This window comes from Neopelma chrysocephalum, unplaced genomic scaffold, assembly GCF_003984885.1.
Source record: "Neopelma chrysocephalum unplaced genomic scaffold, ASM398488v2 Primary Assembly neopelma1_69, whole genome shotgun sequence".
Classification (NCBI taxonomy): Eukaryota; Metazoa; Chordata; class Aves; order Passeriformes; family Pipridae; genus Neopelma; species Neopelma chrysocephalum.
This window is the reverse complement of record NW_020897729.1, coordinates 5,147,845-5,160,549: the sequence shown is the minus strand read 5'-3', so window position 1 is coordinate 5,160,549 and position 12,705 is coordinate 5,147,845. Positions and strand designations below refer to the sequence as shown.

The window sequence follows — 12,705 nt, the reverse complement described above, 5'->3', positions numbered from 1 at the left end:
TTTGAAAGTATTGTTGTCATTGCACCACAATTGCAGAATTTTCTCAGAATCGTTGAGGTTGGCAAAGAGCTTTGGAGATCATTTGGCCCAGCCACGCTGTTCGAGGCAGGGTCAGCTCTGGAGCAGGTTGCCCAGGACATCACCCAGTTGGGTTTAGAGCCTATCCAAGAAACAAGAATCCACAGTCAATTTTTTCCCTTAATGTTGATATGAAATATCTTCTGTTTCATTGCCTGCTGTCCTTTCAGTGGGCAGCATTGAGAAGAGCCTTGCCTGTCTTTACTCCTCTCTATCAAGTATTTATGTACATTGACAAGATGCCCCCTGAGCTTTCTCCTTGACCAGGATAAACAATCCCAGCTCTCTCAGCCTCCTTTCCTATCCATCGTCTTCATAGCCCTTCATGGACCCATTCCAGTACATCCATGTCAGGCTGGTACAGGGGACCCCAGTACTCGAGGTGTGGCCTCACCAGTGCTGAGCAGAGGGGCAGGATGAAGGCTCACTTCCCGTGACCTGCTCTGCCAAAGGCAGCCCAGGATCCTGTTGGCATTTTGGGGAAATAGAGCCCAGGAGGGTGTCACCTCTTGATGCTTCTATGTAACTTCACTGAAGCTGGTAGCCAGTTACATGTCTGCATCAAAAGGAGAGTATAAACACCCTACCAGTGCTTGAAATATCTTCTAAAAATGAGACAATTACCTTTGAAATAACCACTACTGGGGGTGGGGGGTGGGGTGGTGTTGCCATGTGTGTGTCATTCTGTGATGAAGGTCTGTGGTAAAGTAGGTAGAAAGCAAGACATTTTTAGTAATAATGGGCCAAAAAGTATTTAAAATGCAGGAAAGATGCATGTGTTGTCATACTGAGAATAGTCTTGCAGTACTTTAAATAAAAAAAACAAAACCACAACCCCTTTTTTTACCCCTTCTGCTGTGCTACTCAAGTAACAAAAGTTTGGCCTATGATACTTATTGTAGTTATGTTCATGGGAAACTGTAAAAAGTCTGCTTTTTATTTATCTTCGCGGTCTGTATCATGCTGTTTATTAAAAAAAAAACTACTTTTGTTTGGTTTTTATCACACTTTTGAGTGTTAATGTATATACTAACAACTAAATTAAAATGATATGGTTGGTACACTTGTGAATTCTGAAGTGAGAATTTAAGGAATCTTCAGCCTTGGGGTGTGATTTGGTGTTGCCTTTGGAAAAGGCTGGAAGAAAGGAGATGGGAATTGCACACATCAGTTAATGATGATGGGGAACAGAAGTAGAATTTGCATTATTTGTGGGTGGGAAGTCCCAGATGCACATGGTATTTGTTCCTGCACACGTTGATCCTCAAAATAAGTAATTTTATTTTAGTTTTAGATGTGGGCCGTAAAAAACTGTGATAAGAGAGCAGATATTATTGAAGTGTTTCAGCTGGGTGGTTTTAAAGCCCTTGCTAAATCAATCTGGTTTGGTTTTGAAAAATATCCTTCATGTTTTCATTACCAAAATTAGATTTTAAACAAATAAGCAATGTTATATTTTTGTATCCAATACTAACTTTGAAAGAGAGAAACATGTTTAGGCAAATTACTCACTGGCAAATATAAGATCATGAGGGTGCAATGGAAGCGCTTCTGTGGATAATGTTGGTCGACTTTGGACTTCAGTTGCCAACAAACTGTTATTGTGGGAGGGATTTGAGCTCTCTTGATGAGGATTTCACTTTTTTTGGAGGGATGAGGAAAGTGTCAGGGTTTTTACTCAGGCCTCTTCAACACATTGTTGTCCCAGTAAGCTTTAAACTTTGTACACTGGTCAGTTCTGTTTCAGATAACACGAACCAGTTTTGCACTGGATCGACTCCATAATAAAAGGGGACATCATCATCCTTACATTTATTTTGAAGCTCCAGCTGAGCTCTAGTTAGGAGAGAGCAAATGCAATTGTGGCTAGGGGTTTGGAAGCAGCTGCCTCAGTAACATGGACTAGCAGGTTAAATTTCTTTTTATTACAGCATAAGATGAGTTTTACCTTTCCTAGTAACTATGAAATGGTTATGAGTGGTTACTACTGTGTGTTAAATGCACAGGATGATTCAGGGAAAGGGGATCATCAGTTCTTGTTCAAATGCAAATTTTAGGCTTTGCTGCCATTACCATGGTGTGATTTTTTTGTGGTAGTTCTAGGTCTGGATACCTAAAACGTGAAAAAATTATGGAAAACTTGCAAAATAATGCTGGTGAAACAGAAGAAAGATTTGCAGTCTGGGCAGTTTGCTTTAGGACGGAGATCTCGGTGAGCCCTCCTGAGCCCTCAGATATCAGTCTGGTTCCAGCCTGCCTTTACAAATTGATCCAAAATCTGAACCCATGTAGCAAAAGAGCAAGAAATCTGATGCTATACAAGATACCTCAGGTAACATCCTATATGTCCTTTTAAACACTAAAAAATCTACCTCTAGCAAAGGTTATCATCATGGACTATGCTTCCTGCTTTCATTGAAAAAAGGGTTTACTCCATTCTTCTTTTGGAGAAGATACATCTCTCCTAAGTGAAATAAGCATCATCTGTGTTGCCCATTTAAACAAGGATGTGAATATCACATGGACTTTTCTGCATTTCGAGTTGGAATTGGTTCTGAGTGATTAAAACCTGGCCCAGAGCTGCCTGAACATCCCAAGCACTTGGTGCCTTAGAAAATAAGACTCATTTAGACTTTTCTGTCCTAAGCATTGATAGCTCTGTTTGATGCCTGTGACTTTGAACTGGATCTGCAGCTTCAAAGGGGATCCTCCTCAGATGTTTTTCTTTCACTTAAAGCCTTGTCGTTTTGTCTGGTGTAAGTGGTGTTGGGCTGTGCTGCTTTGGGTGGGGAAGAAATCAGTCAAAAGGTACAGAAGTTGTGTTGTGCTTTGGTTCATCAGAGTTTGCCTCACCAAGCAGGACTGAATTCAAAGCAAAGGGTTAGGCTTGGGTTTGTTTGGTTTTTTTTTTTCCTCTCCTTTCCCTTGCCAAAGTATGGATTTTAAGTTCTCATCACTGCCCTCCGCTGGGAATTGGGGAAAGTGCTTTTTTTGGAATATTTATATGGAAAACGTTTTGGTGAATAGAGGGAGAAGTATGTGGGCATCCACCCATCTGGGTGGCTATAGCCAATTTATGAGAGCTTTATTACAAGTTGTCTTGGAGAAACCTCAGCAACCATGGCTGGAATAAACAGCAGAGAACAAACTGAACTGGAATGCCAGGATTTGTTTGATTGGTAACTCAGCTAAGATCACAGATACCCCACATTTATTTAATTTCTGAGGGCTCAGCGGTGTGCCAGCAAAAGGACACCTTCAGTTCTGTTTGTGCTGCTTTCACCAGAACTGTGTGATCAGAGGATGAAGCTCTTTCCATGTGGCTCTAAGCAAATCACCCTAAAGACATGTTTCCAGCTTCAAAACAAAGGCCATAGACAGAGTAAGTCCAGTCTCACCTGCCAGCTAATGAATAAAATTGAGGCCAGGAGCAGGGTATAATTTTTTTTTTACTAATCACTGGAGCAACACCATTAGGGATATTGAGGATTCTCTGCTAATTGAAAGCTTGCTCTTAAGATTAGGTAAACTCAGGCTAAGCCAGAGCAGAATAACTCAATGAATGAAATACTTGGCAAAATTCCATAAACTGTTTTAAGTCATGGAAATAAGCAACTGCAATGGCCTCCCTTGTGTCTTCAACATAAATGAGTAATTTTTCAAAATAATAAGATGCTGTTTGAAATGTTCTGCTTTGTGGACAAATACAACTTGGTGCCTTTTTCTGTGGCACAATAAAAAGTGAAGATGAAGTGAGCAAAAGGGGAGATTCCTTTGTGATTATAAACTGGGAGAAAGGGAGAGTTGCTTGTTTAAATTTGCAAACCCATATTTGTATATGTATGACAGAATCACAGAATCCTTAGGGATGGAAGGGACCTCTGGAGATCAACCTATCCAACCCCCTGCCAAGGCAGGGTCACCTGGAGCAAGTGACACAGGAATGTGTCCAGGTGGGTTCGGAATGTCTCCAGAGAGGAGACCCACGACCTCCCTGGGCAGCTGTTGCTGCCCTCAGTGTAAGAAAATTCTTCCTGACGTTGAGGTGGAACTTCTTTGTGGTTTAGTTTATGGCCATTGCTCCTTGTCCTGTTGCTGGGCACCACTGAAAAGAGTCTGGCACCTCTTGGCACCCGCCTTTGAGATATTTCTGTGCATTAATGAGATTCCCCTCTCAGTTTTCTCCAGGTGAAACAGGAGCAACTCCCACAGTCTATCCTGGTTACAGAGATGCTCCAGACCCTTCATCACCTCTGCAGCCTCTGCCAAACCCTCTCCAGTAGCTCCTTGTCTTCCTTGCACTGTATGTATCTCTTCCTTGTACTGTATATAGTTATAATATACTTTCCATTGATTTTCCTATTTTTCTATCCTTTTTTTTTAATATATATATTCTCCTATACAGTAGTTCTAAGGGACATCTTCTACATTTATACAAAAAGAATATTTGAGCTTTTATGAGGCTCTGGCTTCGACATCGAGCTCCCATTTGTGTAAAGCCTGAACATCTGACGCTGGTCAGATGGACCTATAAATTATCGGTATGGTATCGGATGCAGACGGAAGTACAAATTAAATATAAATTAAAGGTTTATTTTGTGCATGTCCCGTCCTTCCCCCCCGTTGCTGAGGCGACGGGCGGGGTGCGGCGGCGCCCTTGGCCGGCAGGGGGCGCTGCGGGCGGCGGCCGCGCGCCCGTTCCCGCTCGTTCCCCGCGGGAGCGGCGGGTCCGGAGCGGGAGCGGAACGGGACAGGGAAAGGGACAGGGACGGGGACCGACCGGAGCGGCGGGGCTGGGCCGGGCCCGGGCGGAGCACAGCACAGCACAGCACAGCGGGACGGGCAGGCGGCAGGTGAGTGCCGGCGGCAGCGCTCGGGGAGCCGCCCGTGCGCCGTGAGTCACGGCCGGGCCCGCGGCGTTCCCGGAGCGGCTCCGGGCCAGGCCCTGCGAGCGGGGCCGCGGCCTCGCCCCTGCCCGCGGCTGCCCCGGGGCTCCGCGGCTGCTGCTGAGGTGGAGCGGAGCCTTGGCCGCGCTCTCGCCCCTGGTTCCCCGCGCGGCCTCCGCGCAGGCCGCGGCCCCGGGGGGAGCGGGATCCCGATTCCCGGGGCCGAGATCCCTATTCCCGGGGGCGGGATCCCGATTCTCAGGAATAGAACACCCCGCGTTCCTGCCCCGCGGCCCGGAACGTGGGGAAGAGGTTGAGCTTTTCGGCTGCGTTACCTGCGGTGAGACTTGCCGTGTCGGTGCGCTGTCGGTGCTTCCCTCGCAGTCAGAGAAAGCGATGAGAGTGTTGGTACTTCAGACCACGATGTAATCTTAAAAACGGTGATTTTTTTTTTCCATCCCTTGAAATAAAATTCTAGTTCAGAGAAATTATTGCATTTCCTGAGAACAGCATTAACTTGATGAGGGCCCTTTTTTCGCTGCTTTCCCCTCTGGCGCATGGCACACTGACTTCAGAAGATCCTGGGCCCGTAAATGCTCTGGTATTACGGTAACCCGCATGAGATTCGTGTTTGCGACTCTTTCTTTTTCAAAACTGTTTGGTCCCATCTATAGCTCAAGTATTTCTGTGTCGTTTCCAAGTATTTTTCTGCTGTCAGGAGCTGACAAGTGCAGCAAAAGACAACTAACCTGAGACAAAAGGAAAAACATTCCCATGCTTATTAATTTTGATGCTCTAAACCAAAATTAATATTGACTTCTTATGTTGCTTTCTAGCTTCAATTTCTATAGGTCCGTTCTTTGTATTGCTTGTATTACTTGTATCTGATTTGGTGGTTTTTTTCTTTTGTGCTCAAGTTTTAAAGTGGTTTAAAAGGCTGTCATTCCATAGGTGAAAGTCTTCTTGAGCTGATGCATTCCCTACCTTTGGAAGCTGTACAGCTATCAGCTTCTTAGCTGCTCGGCTTCCAGATACTGAAGAGTCGAAGGTTTTTGGTAAGAGAGCATGACTTTGTTAGTATGTTAAACATTAAAACTTGTTTCTGAAGGGCTCTGCTTCAGAATATCCAGTCCCTGACAAATGTCAGCAGGGTGCTGCAGACCTTCCTTGTAGGTGACCCTGAGTGCTGGAGTGCCTTGAGTGCTCACCTGCCTGTCTTTATGATGAACCTTCTTTTGTTCCAATGCAGGAATATGAAACTGGACTTCAGCAATTGTGTGCACTTCATGGGTTCTTAACTGTAAAAAAATGGGCTGGGGGGCAAGGAAGGGGAGTAGGAAAAAACTCTTGTATTTAATAGGCAGGTTTTCAAAATGCTTGTATTGTTCCATAAGGTCCTGAAAGATAAACTAGATACAAAAATGTCTAATTCTTGGATGTTGTTACTTTACAGTTAATTCAGGCTGTTCAAAATGAATGAACATCCTAAAAAGAGGAAAAGGAAGACTCTGCATCCTTCTCGATACTCAGGTCAGTCTAGAGCTTGAATTATGTACACTTTACTAAAGTTTATCCTTTTTCTCAGAATAATAACTTTATGAGAAGGGACCACGTGTGCTAATACATGGAAAATTAGTGACACAAATGGTGGATAAGAAGTTTTGGCTCGAATGTACCAAGCACCCACTCTGTGGGCTCCCTTGTTGGGTTACTCTGAGTCAAAGGATGACAGAATATGCTGAGTTGGAAGGGACCCACAAGGATCCATCGAATCCAGCTCTTAGCCCTGCACAAGACAAGCCCAAGAGTCACACCATGGGCCTGAGAGTATCATCCAAATGCTCCTTGAACTCCGTCAAGCTTGGGGGCTGTGACCACTTCCCTGGGGAGCCTGTTCAGTGCCCAACCACCCTCGAGGTGAAGAACCTTTTTCTGATATCCAACCTAAACCTCCCCTAAGACAACTTCAGGCCATTCCCTTGAGTCCTGTCACTGGTCACCACAGAGAAGAGATCAGTGCCAGTGCACCTGGACAGTTTTGTTCTGTACTCCCTGCAAATGGGGAAACTGGCTCAAGCTACAAATGAAGGTGATTTTGCTTACACACAGGGGAGGAATTTTGTAAAGGTTGGGATGGGGGTATCCAGAATTGTTCAGCACTGAATGGACTGTGCTGCTGTCACTCCTCAGTGGGAGCAGAGTTTGATAGTGATTGTATCTGATACTCCAGACATCAGGGCAGCAGCTGCAAGGTGTAAGTCAAAACAGAAATGTTGTCCAGTGAGTGCAGAATTCTTCCCAAACAACAGGTAAAAACGTGAAGAGAATTTTGATGAACATGGAATATGTCTGAAGCTACATCAGTGTATTAGTATTTAAACTTACTCTTTTTTTGTTTGTTTTGGCTTAGATTCTTCAGGTGCAAGCAGATACATAGATAACAGTGGAATTTTTTCTGACCACTGTTATAGTGTCTGTTCTATGAGACAGCCAGATACAAACAGAGGTAAGATTACATTCTGGGGTCTTGTTCTGCAATTCTTTAGTAAGTGTGTTGTGCTCCTATTCATAGAAGTAAATAGAATACACAATATATAGAGGGTGATTTCTGAGCAGTGTTGAGATCTGATAGGCCTTAGACTGGTGGAAGGTGGTTCAATCGTTACAACTGAAATATAGTTTTCAAAGTAGAAACAATGACAACAGAAAGATCCTTCAATTTTACATTTATAATGGTGATTAAGCTACTTCAAATATCCACTAGCTATGTAATGTAAAGCTGATGAGTTCAAATGAAATTTACCAGCAGTTACATTGTATTGTACTTGTACTTATGGAAAACAAAATGCCTTTTTATAAAACATCTGGTAGTGGATGGAAAGTTTAGCAGAGCAAATGTGATGGTGGATTTTTATTATATTTATTTTTCTTTTCACTCTAATAACTTACCCAGCAAGTCTCAAGAAGTCTTAGAAAGTATTATATTTTAAAATGTGATATCCAGAAATATTTAGGAATACTTTTTTTAATTGTGTCTCTTAAATGTAAAGTTTCTTTTAAGGGTTTTTTCCATTACAATCAGCTGACTGTCTTGTGCTGAAATTTTAAAGACAGAGTGGCCACCTTTTGAATTCTTTTTTCTTCTGCATGTATGGAAATAATTTCTAAGCTATTTATTGTTACTTCTTTTAATGTAGGTTATGATGTGCTTAGTATATTAAGATAAATTTATGCAACTAGAGTAATTAAATAGTAAATAAGGTGTATGACTAAATCAAGGAATCACAACGACGTTAGTGTGGACAAATGATGACGAGAAAATCCTTATCTTACTTTTGCAGGCAGATTCCACAGTCCTGTGCAGAGCCTGGACACGGATGATGACGGGAGTCCGGTGCATGCTGGGAGTTCTCACTGGAGTGGGGCACAATCAAACCTGGGGCTGCACTGTACAGACCCTAAAAGGAAGGATAAAGGTAAAGGTCAGTGTGCTTGCAGCTGAGGTTATGGGAAGGTGGAGAGCACAGCTGCTGGCTTTTAATGTAAGTGCTTTGCTTTGACAGAAGACGTGAGGGATTTGTAGTTTCTGGTATTTCTTTGTTAGCTGAACATACAGTGTAGTCTGGCAGGGGAAAAAAACCTGCTTTTTGTATTTGTAAGCTGCAAATGACTGAAAAGTTAAATATAGACCCAGGTCTTTTGCAGTGAGTTTTTTTCAACATTTTGTTATGTATTTCCTCCTGCAGATAAAGGTACTAACAATGGAATGTGCAGAGACTTATGTGACTCACCTATATTCAGTGACAGCCCCACAGAAGAAGAGAAGCCTCTAGATATCCAAACGGTAGAAATTTCTACAACAGAAGTGAATGCTGTAGAAGTTCACGATATAGAAACACAGACTGTATCACCTGAGAAGCTGGAGGCTGAGGACCTGGAGGAAATCCCCTTGGAGACCTGTAAAATCTTTGAGAAGAACCAGGCTTTGAATATCACAGCTCAACAGAAGTGGCCCCTGCTGAGAGCTAACAGCAGTGGCTTGTACAAGTGTGAGCTCTGTGAGTTCAATAGCAAGTACTTCTCTGATTTAAAGCAGCACATGATCCTGAAGCATAAGACGTGCACAGACACTCACGTCTGCAAAGTTTGTAAAGAAAGCTTCTCCAGCAAAGTGCAGCTCATTGAACACGTCAAACTGCACGAGGAGGACCCGTACATCTGTAAGTACTGCAATTACAAAACGGTGATCTTTGAGAATCTGAGTCAGCACATAGCAGACACTCACTTCAACGACCACCTGTACTGGTGTGAGCAGTGTGATGTGCAGTTCTCCTCCAGCAGCGAGCTGTACCTACACTTCCAGGAGCACAGCTGTGACGAGCAGTACCTGTGCCAGTTCTGTGAGCACGAAACCAACGACCCCGAGGATCTGCACAGCCACGTGGTGAACGAACACGCCTGTCGGCTGATAGAGCTGAGCGACAGCTACAACAACAAGGAGCGTGGGCAGTACAGCCTCATAAACAAGATCAGTTTTGACAAGTGCAAAAACTTCTTTGTGTGCCAGGTGTGCGGCTTTCGGAGCAGGCTGCACACCAATGTCAACAGGCACGTAGCTATTGAGCACACCAAAATATTCCCTCACGTTTGTGATGACTGTGGGAAGGGATTTTCAGGTATGTTGGAGTATTGCAAGCACCTGAGCTCTCATTTATCTGAAGGGATTTATTTGTGTCAATACTGTGAATATTCAACAGGACAGATTGAAGACCTTAAAACTCATTTGGATTTCAGGCATTCAGCAGATTTGCCTCATAAATGTACTGATTGTTTAATGAGGTTTGGGAATGAAAAAGATCTTTTAAGTCATCTTCAGATACATGAGACGGTGTGATTGCTTTCTTTCCCTATAATCAATTTGTTAGAATTGGAATTAACTTTTAGTCACTAAAATTAAATACAATTTTAACAGAAATTGTACAGTTCTAATGTTTTCATCTTTATATCAGCAAAGCATGTATAACAACTTGGTGTTGTGGATTTCCTTGTGTAAGGGTTTCAGTAGGAAAAATCACATGTACAGTGTGATGGATCAGATTTGGGGGGAGGGACAGTGGGAGTAGTTGCATGCTGTGATAGCAGTTCTGATGGTCATCCCACTCCTTCATGTTTAGTGTACAGGACCAGCTCTCCTGATAAAAAGGTACAAAACCAAATCCAATACCTAGTTCCCTGCCTAAGTAACAAAATATAGATCCCAGTTCCACATCCAGCTCATGTTGCCCTCTGTGGCAGCAGGTCATTGCACTGGTGTTTAGCAAATTGTACCAGCCTGCCAAAGATAAGGGTGTTCCAGAAATTCCCAGGCATGGACATCTCCAAATTCACATACCAGCCTTCATTTCCCACCTCATACTCTTGATAAGCTTTTAAAAGTCTCCTCTTTTTCTCGAGGTACATATCCATCCTCCTTGTTCACTTTGTTCGTTGTTCCAAGTCCCATCTGTGGGACTATCCAACAACCCTCTCTTCCACACATGTACTACAGGATTCCCTTTATTTACCTTCAGTTCCTGTCTTTTAATGCACTGAGGAGACACACATTGCTTGTGTGTAGATTGGATCATGTTCTAAGGGGTAACTGCAAAAGGAATTGCAGTGTTCCAGGTGAGAATGCACAAAGTGAATTTCTTACATAAAAGTCTAATTTAGCTCTGACTGAAATTTTGTATGTCGCCAATCTCTGAGTAGAGCAAACCTCTAGGAGTCTATATTGTTATAATTCTGTATATTTATAATTAGCTTTCCACCACTAGTAATTTGAGGACTGTTATTTGAATTCTGTAAATTTTAAACTTCTGTATACTGGCATAAAATGCTGGTACATTACAAAATTTTTACTAATCACTTTCAAATTATTTCACACATTTGTTTATATTAGTTAGCTCTGTCCTGCCACTGTAATCATTGGAAGTGAATTTTTACAGCTCATTCTGTAGCTGTATTTCCAAGGGGATACTTGGACAGATAAAAAAAAGAGTGAGGTCACCCATAAATTACTGGTGGAGTTTACATTTCTTTCTGCATTGATTGTAAATTTGTAATGTAAGATTGTCTAATGCAAGCTTTGTATAGAGATAACTAATGTATAAAAACATTTCTTGATCCATGAGATTTGGTGTTATCAGCTTCAAGGTGTGCAAGAGTCTGTGCATTGGATTTTTAAAGGTAAGGATAAAAATTGGCTGAATGTTGTCAGTTTATGGAAGTTCTGATTTCCAGAAAAGTATTTCTGGAATGTCTGTGAACCAGTTAGTGTGTATTTTGTTATAGGAGGCAAGACCATTTCTGTCACTTTGAAATGCTGATTTACTACTAAATCTTCTGTTTTGTCATTAAAAAAGGGCAACCTGAGGGTGTCCTGCTGTAATTTATTAGTCCCTTGTACAGAGAATGACAGTATCTGTGGTAGAATTGCTAATTTCCTACTTTGAACACATTCTTCCTGACTGGCTTAAAATGGTAGCAATAATATAGTTAACAAAACACTAATGAGAATTATTTTCTATATGAAAAGTTAATTTTATTCATATATCTGAGAAGGGAAATGCTGGTTCCCTTGAAACCCTGCTCCTGATGATGGCACACAGGTGGAATGGCACAGTTGAGCTGTGGAGAGAAGCTGCTCCAGGGGACAGTGACAAAAAGTGGAAAAAAGGCATTTAAAAAAAAAACTCAAAAAAATAAAACAAATGGGCTTAAGAAGTGTGCGTATTTGTAGATCAGCATTGTGTCCCCACCAGGAGAGGTGGTGTCTTGTACTGGCACGGAGCCCTGTGATAGAGCAAACTTGCATGTTGACTCCTGAATAGCTTCATGTCTATCTTTGAGCTGGTTTATTTCTAATCTCTAAACTAGGAATGAAGACAATACCCCATAGGAATGTTATGAAGCCAAATCATTCTAAACTAAAACACAGTGTCTAAATAGGAAATGTATCTAAGGCCGTCTTAGGTCAGATTTTATAAATGAAAGACTGATATTAGTATTTTTAATATCTATCAGAGAGTAAGTGGAAGTGTACAGGAGTAACATGTCCTGTTTTAAAGTTTTAAAAAGGCACACAAGTAGACTGTAAGCTTCCACACGATCAGCACATTAAAGCATGGAAGATACTAAATAGTAGGAAAAATAGGTAATGAGTCTGTCTAGAAGTTGGAAGGCTGAAAGGAATGGCTGTGCACGCCAAGGACAGAGTGTTGTTGCCATCAAAGGAAAGTGGTTTATTTAGGGTGCTTTATTTAGGTGAAGCTGTAAGTGGAAGGTGAGTGCTCTGACATTGCTGCGCCGAGGTGACCTGGGAGCACATGAGCAGCTGCTCTGACACTGCCACAGACCTGGCACCTTATAGCTTGGGCAGTTCATGTCATTCATCCCTGGAATGACAGAAGTGAACTGTGGTGACCAGGAGTATGCCAGTATTATTTTTCTCTGAGACAAATAAGTGTAACATCCAGTTGTTCACTGGTACCTGCAAAGTTCGACTGTTTCAGGAACAGCTTTCTGACCAGAAGCTATGCAAAGTCGTGAGATTGCTTTGGGAAGTGACGTGTATTTGATTCTTCACCTTTCAGACTTTTAAACCTTTAGGCTTGATGTGTGACTTCATAATTTTAGGGTTTTTTTCCAACCTTAACAAGTCTGATTCTTTGTGTTTTAGGTTCCTGGATTATGTTTGTTA

The 12,705-nt window shown here is 42.3% G+C and overlaps 1 protein-coding gene across 2 annotated transcripts; it reads left to right on the top strand.

The window, feature by feature from the left end:
• The first annotated feature begins 5,112 nt into the window (after window positions 1–5,112).
• On the top strand, window positions 5,113–10,735 carry ZNF639 (zinc finger protein 639). 2 transcript variants are annotated; one of them, XM_027685411.1, is made up of 5 exons: window positions 5,113–6,019; window positions 6,418–6,494; window positions 7,375–7,470; window positions 8,306–8,446; window positions 8,711–10,735. In XM_027685411.1, the coding sequence occupies exons 2-5, from the start codon at window positions 6,437–6,439 to the stop codon at window positions 9,856–9,858; spliced, it is 1,443 nt and encodes a 480-aa protein (XP_027541212.1). In that variant the 5' UTR covers window positions 5,113–6,019; window positions 6,418–6,436; the 3' UTR covers window positions 9,859–10,735. The 2 variants fall into 2 exon arrangements, with proteins under 2 accessions (XP_027541212.1, XP_027541213.1); XM_027685412.1 differs by having other exon boundaries at window positions 5,115–6,019; window positions 8,306–8,440.
• The last annotated feature ends 1,970 nt before the right edge of the window (window positions 10,736–12,705 follow it).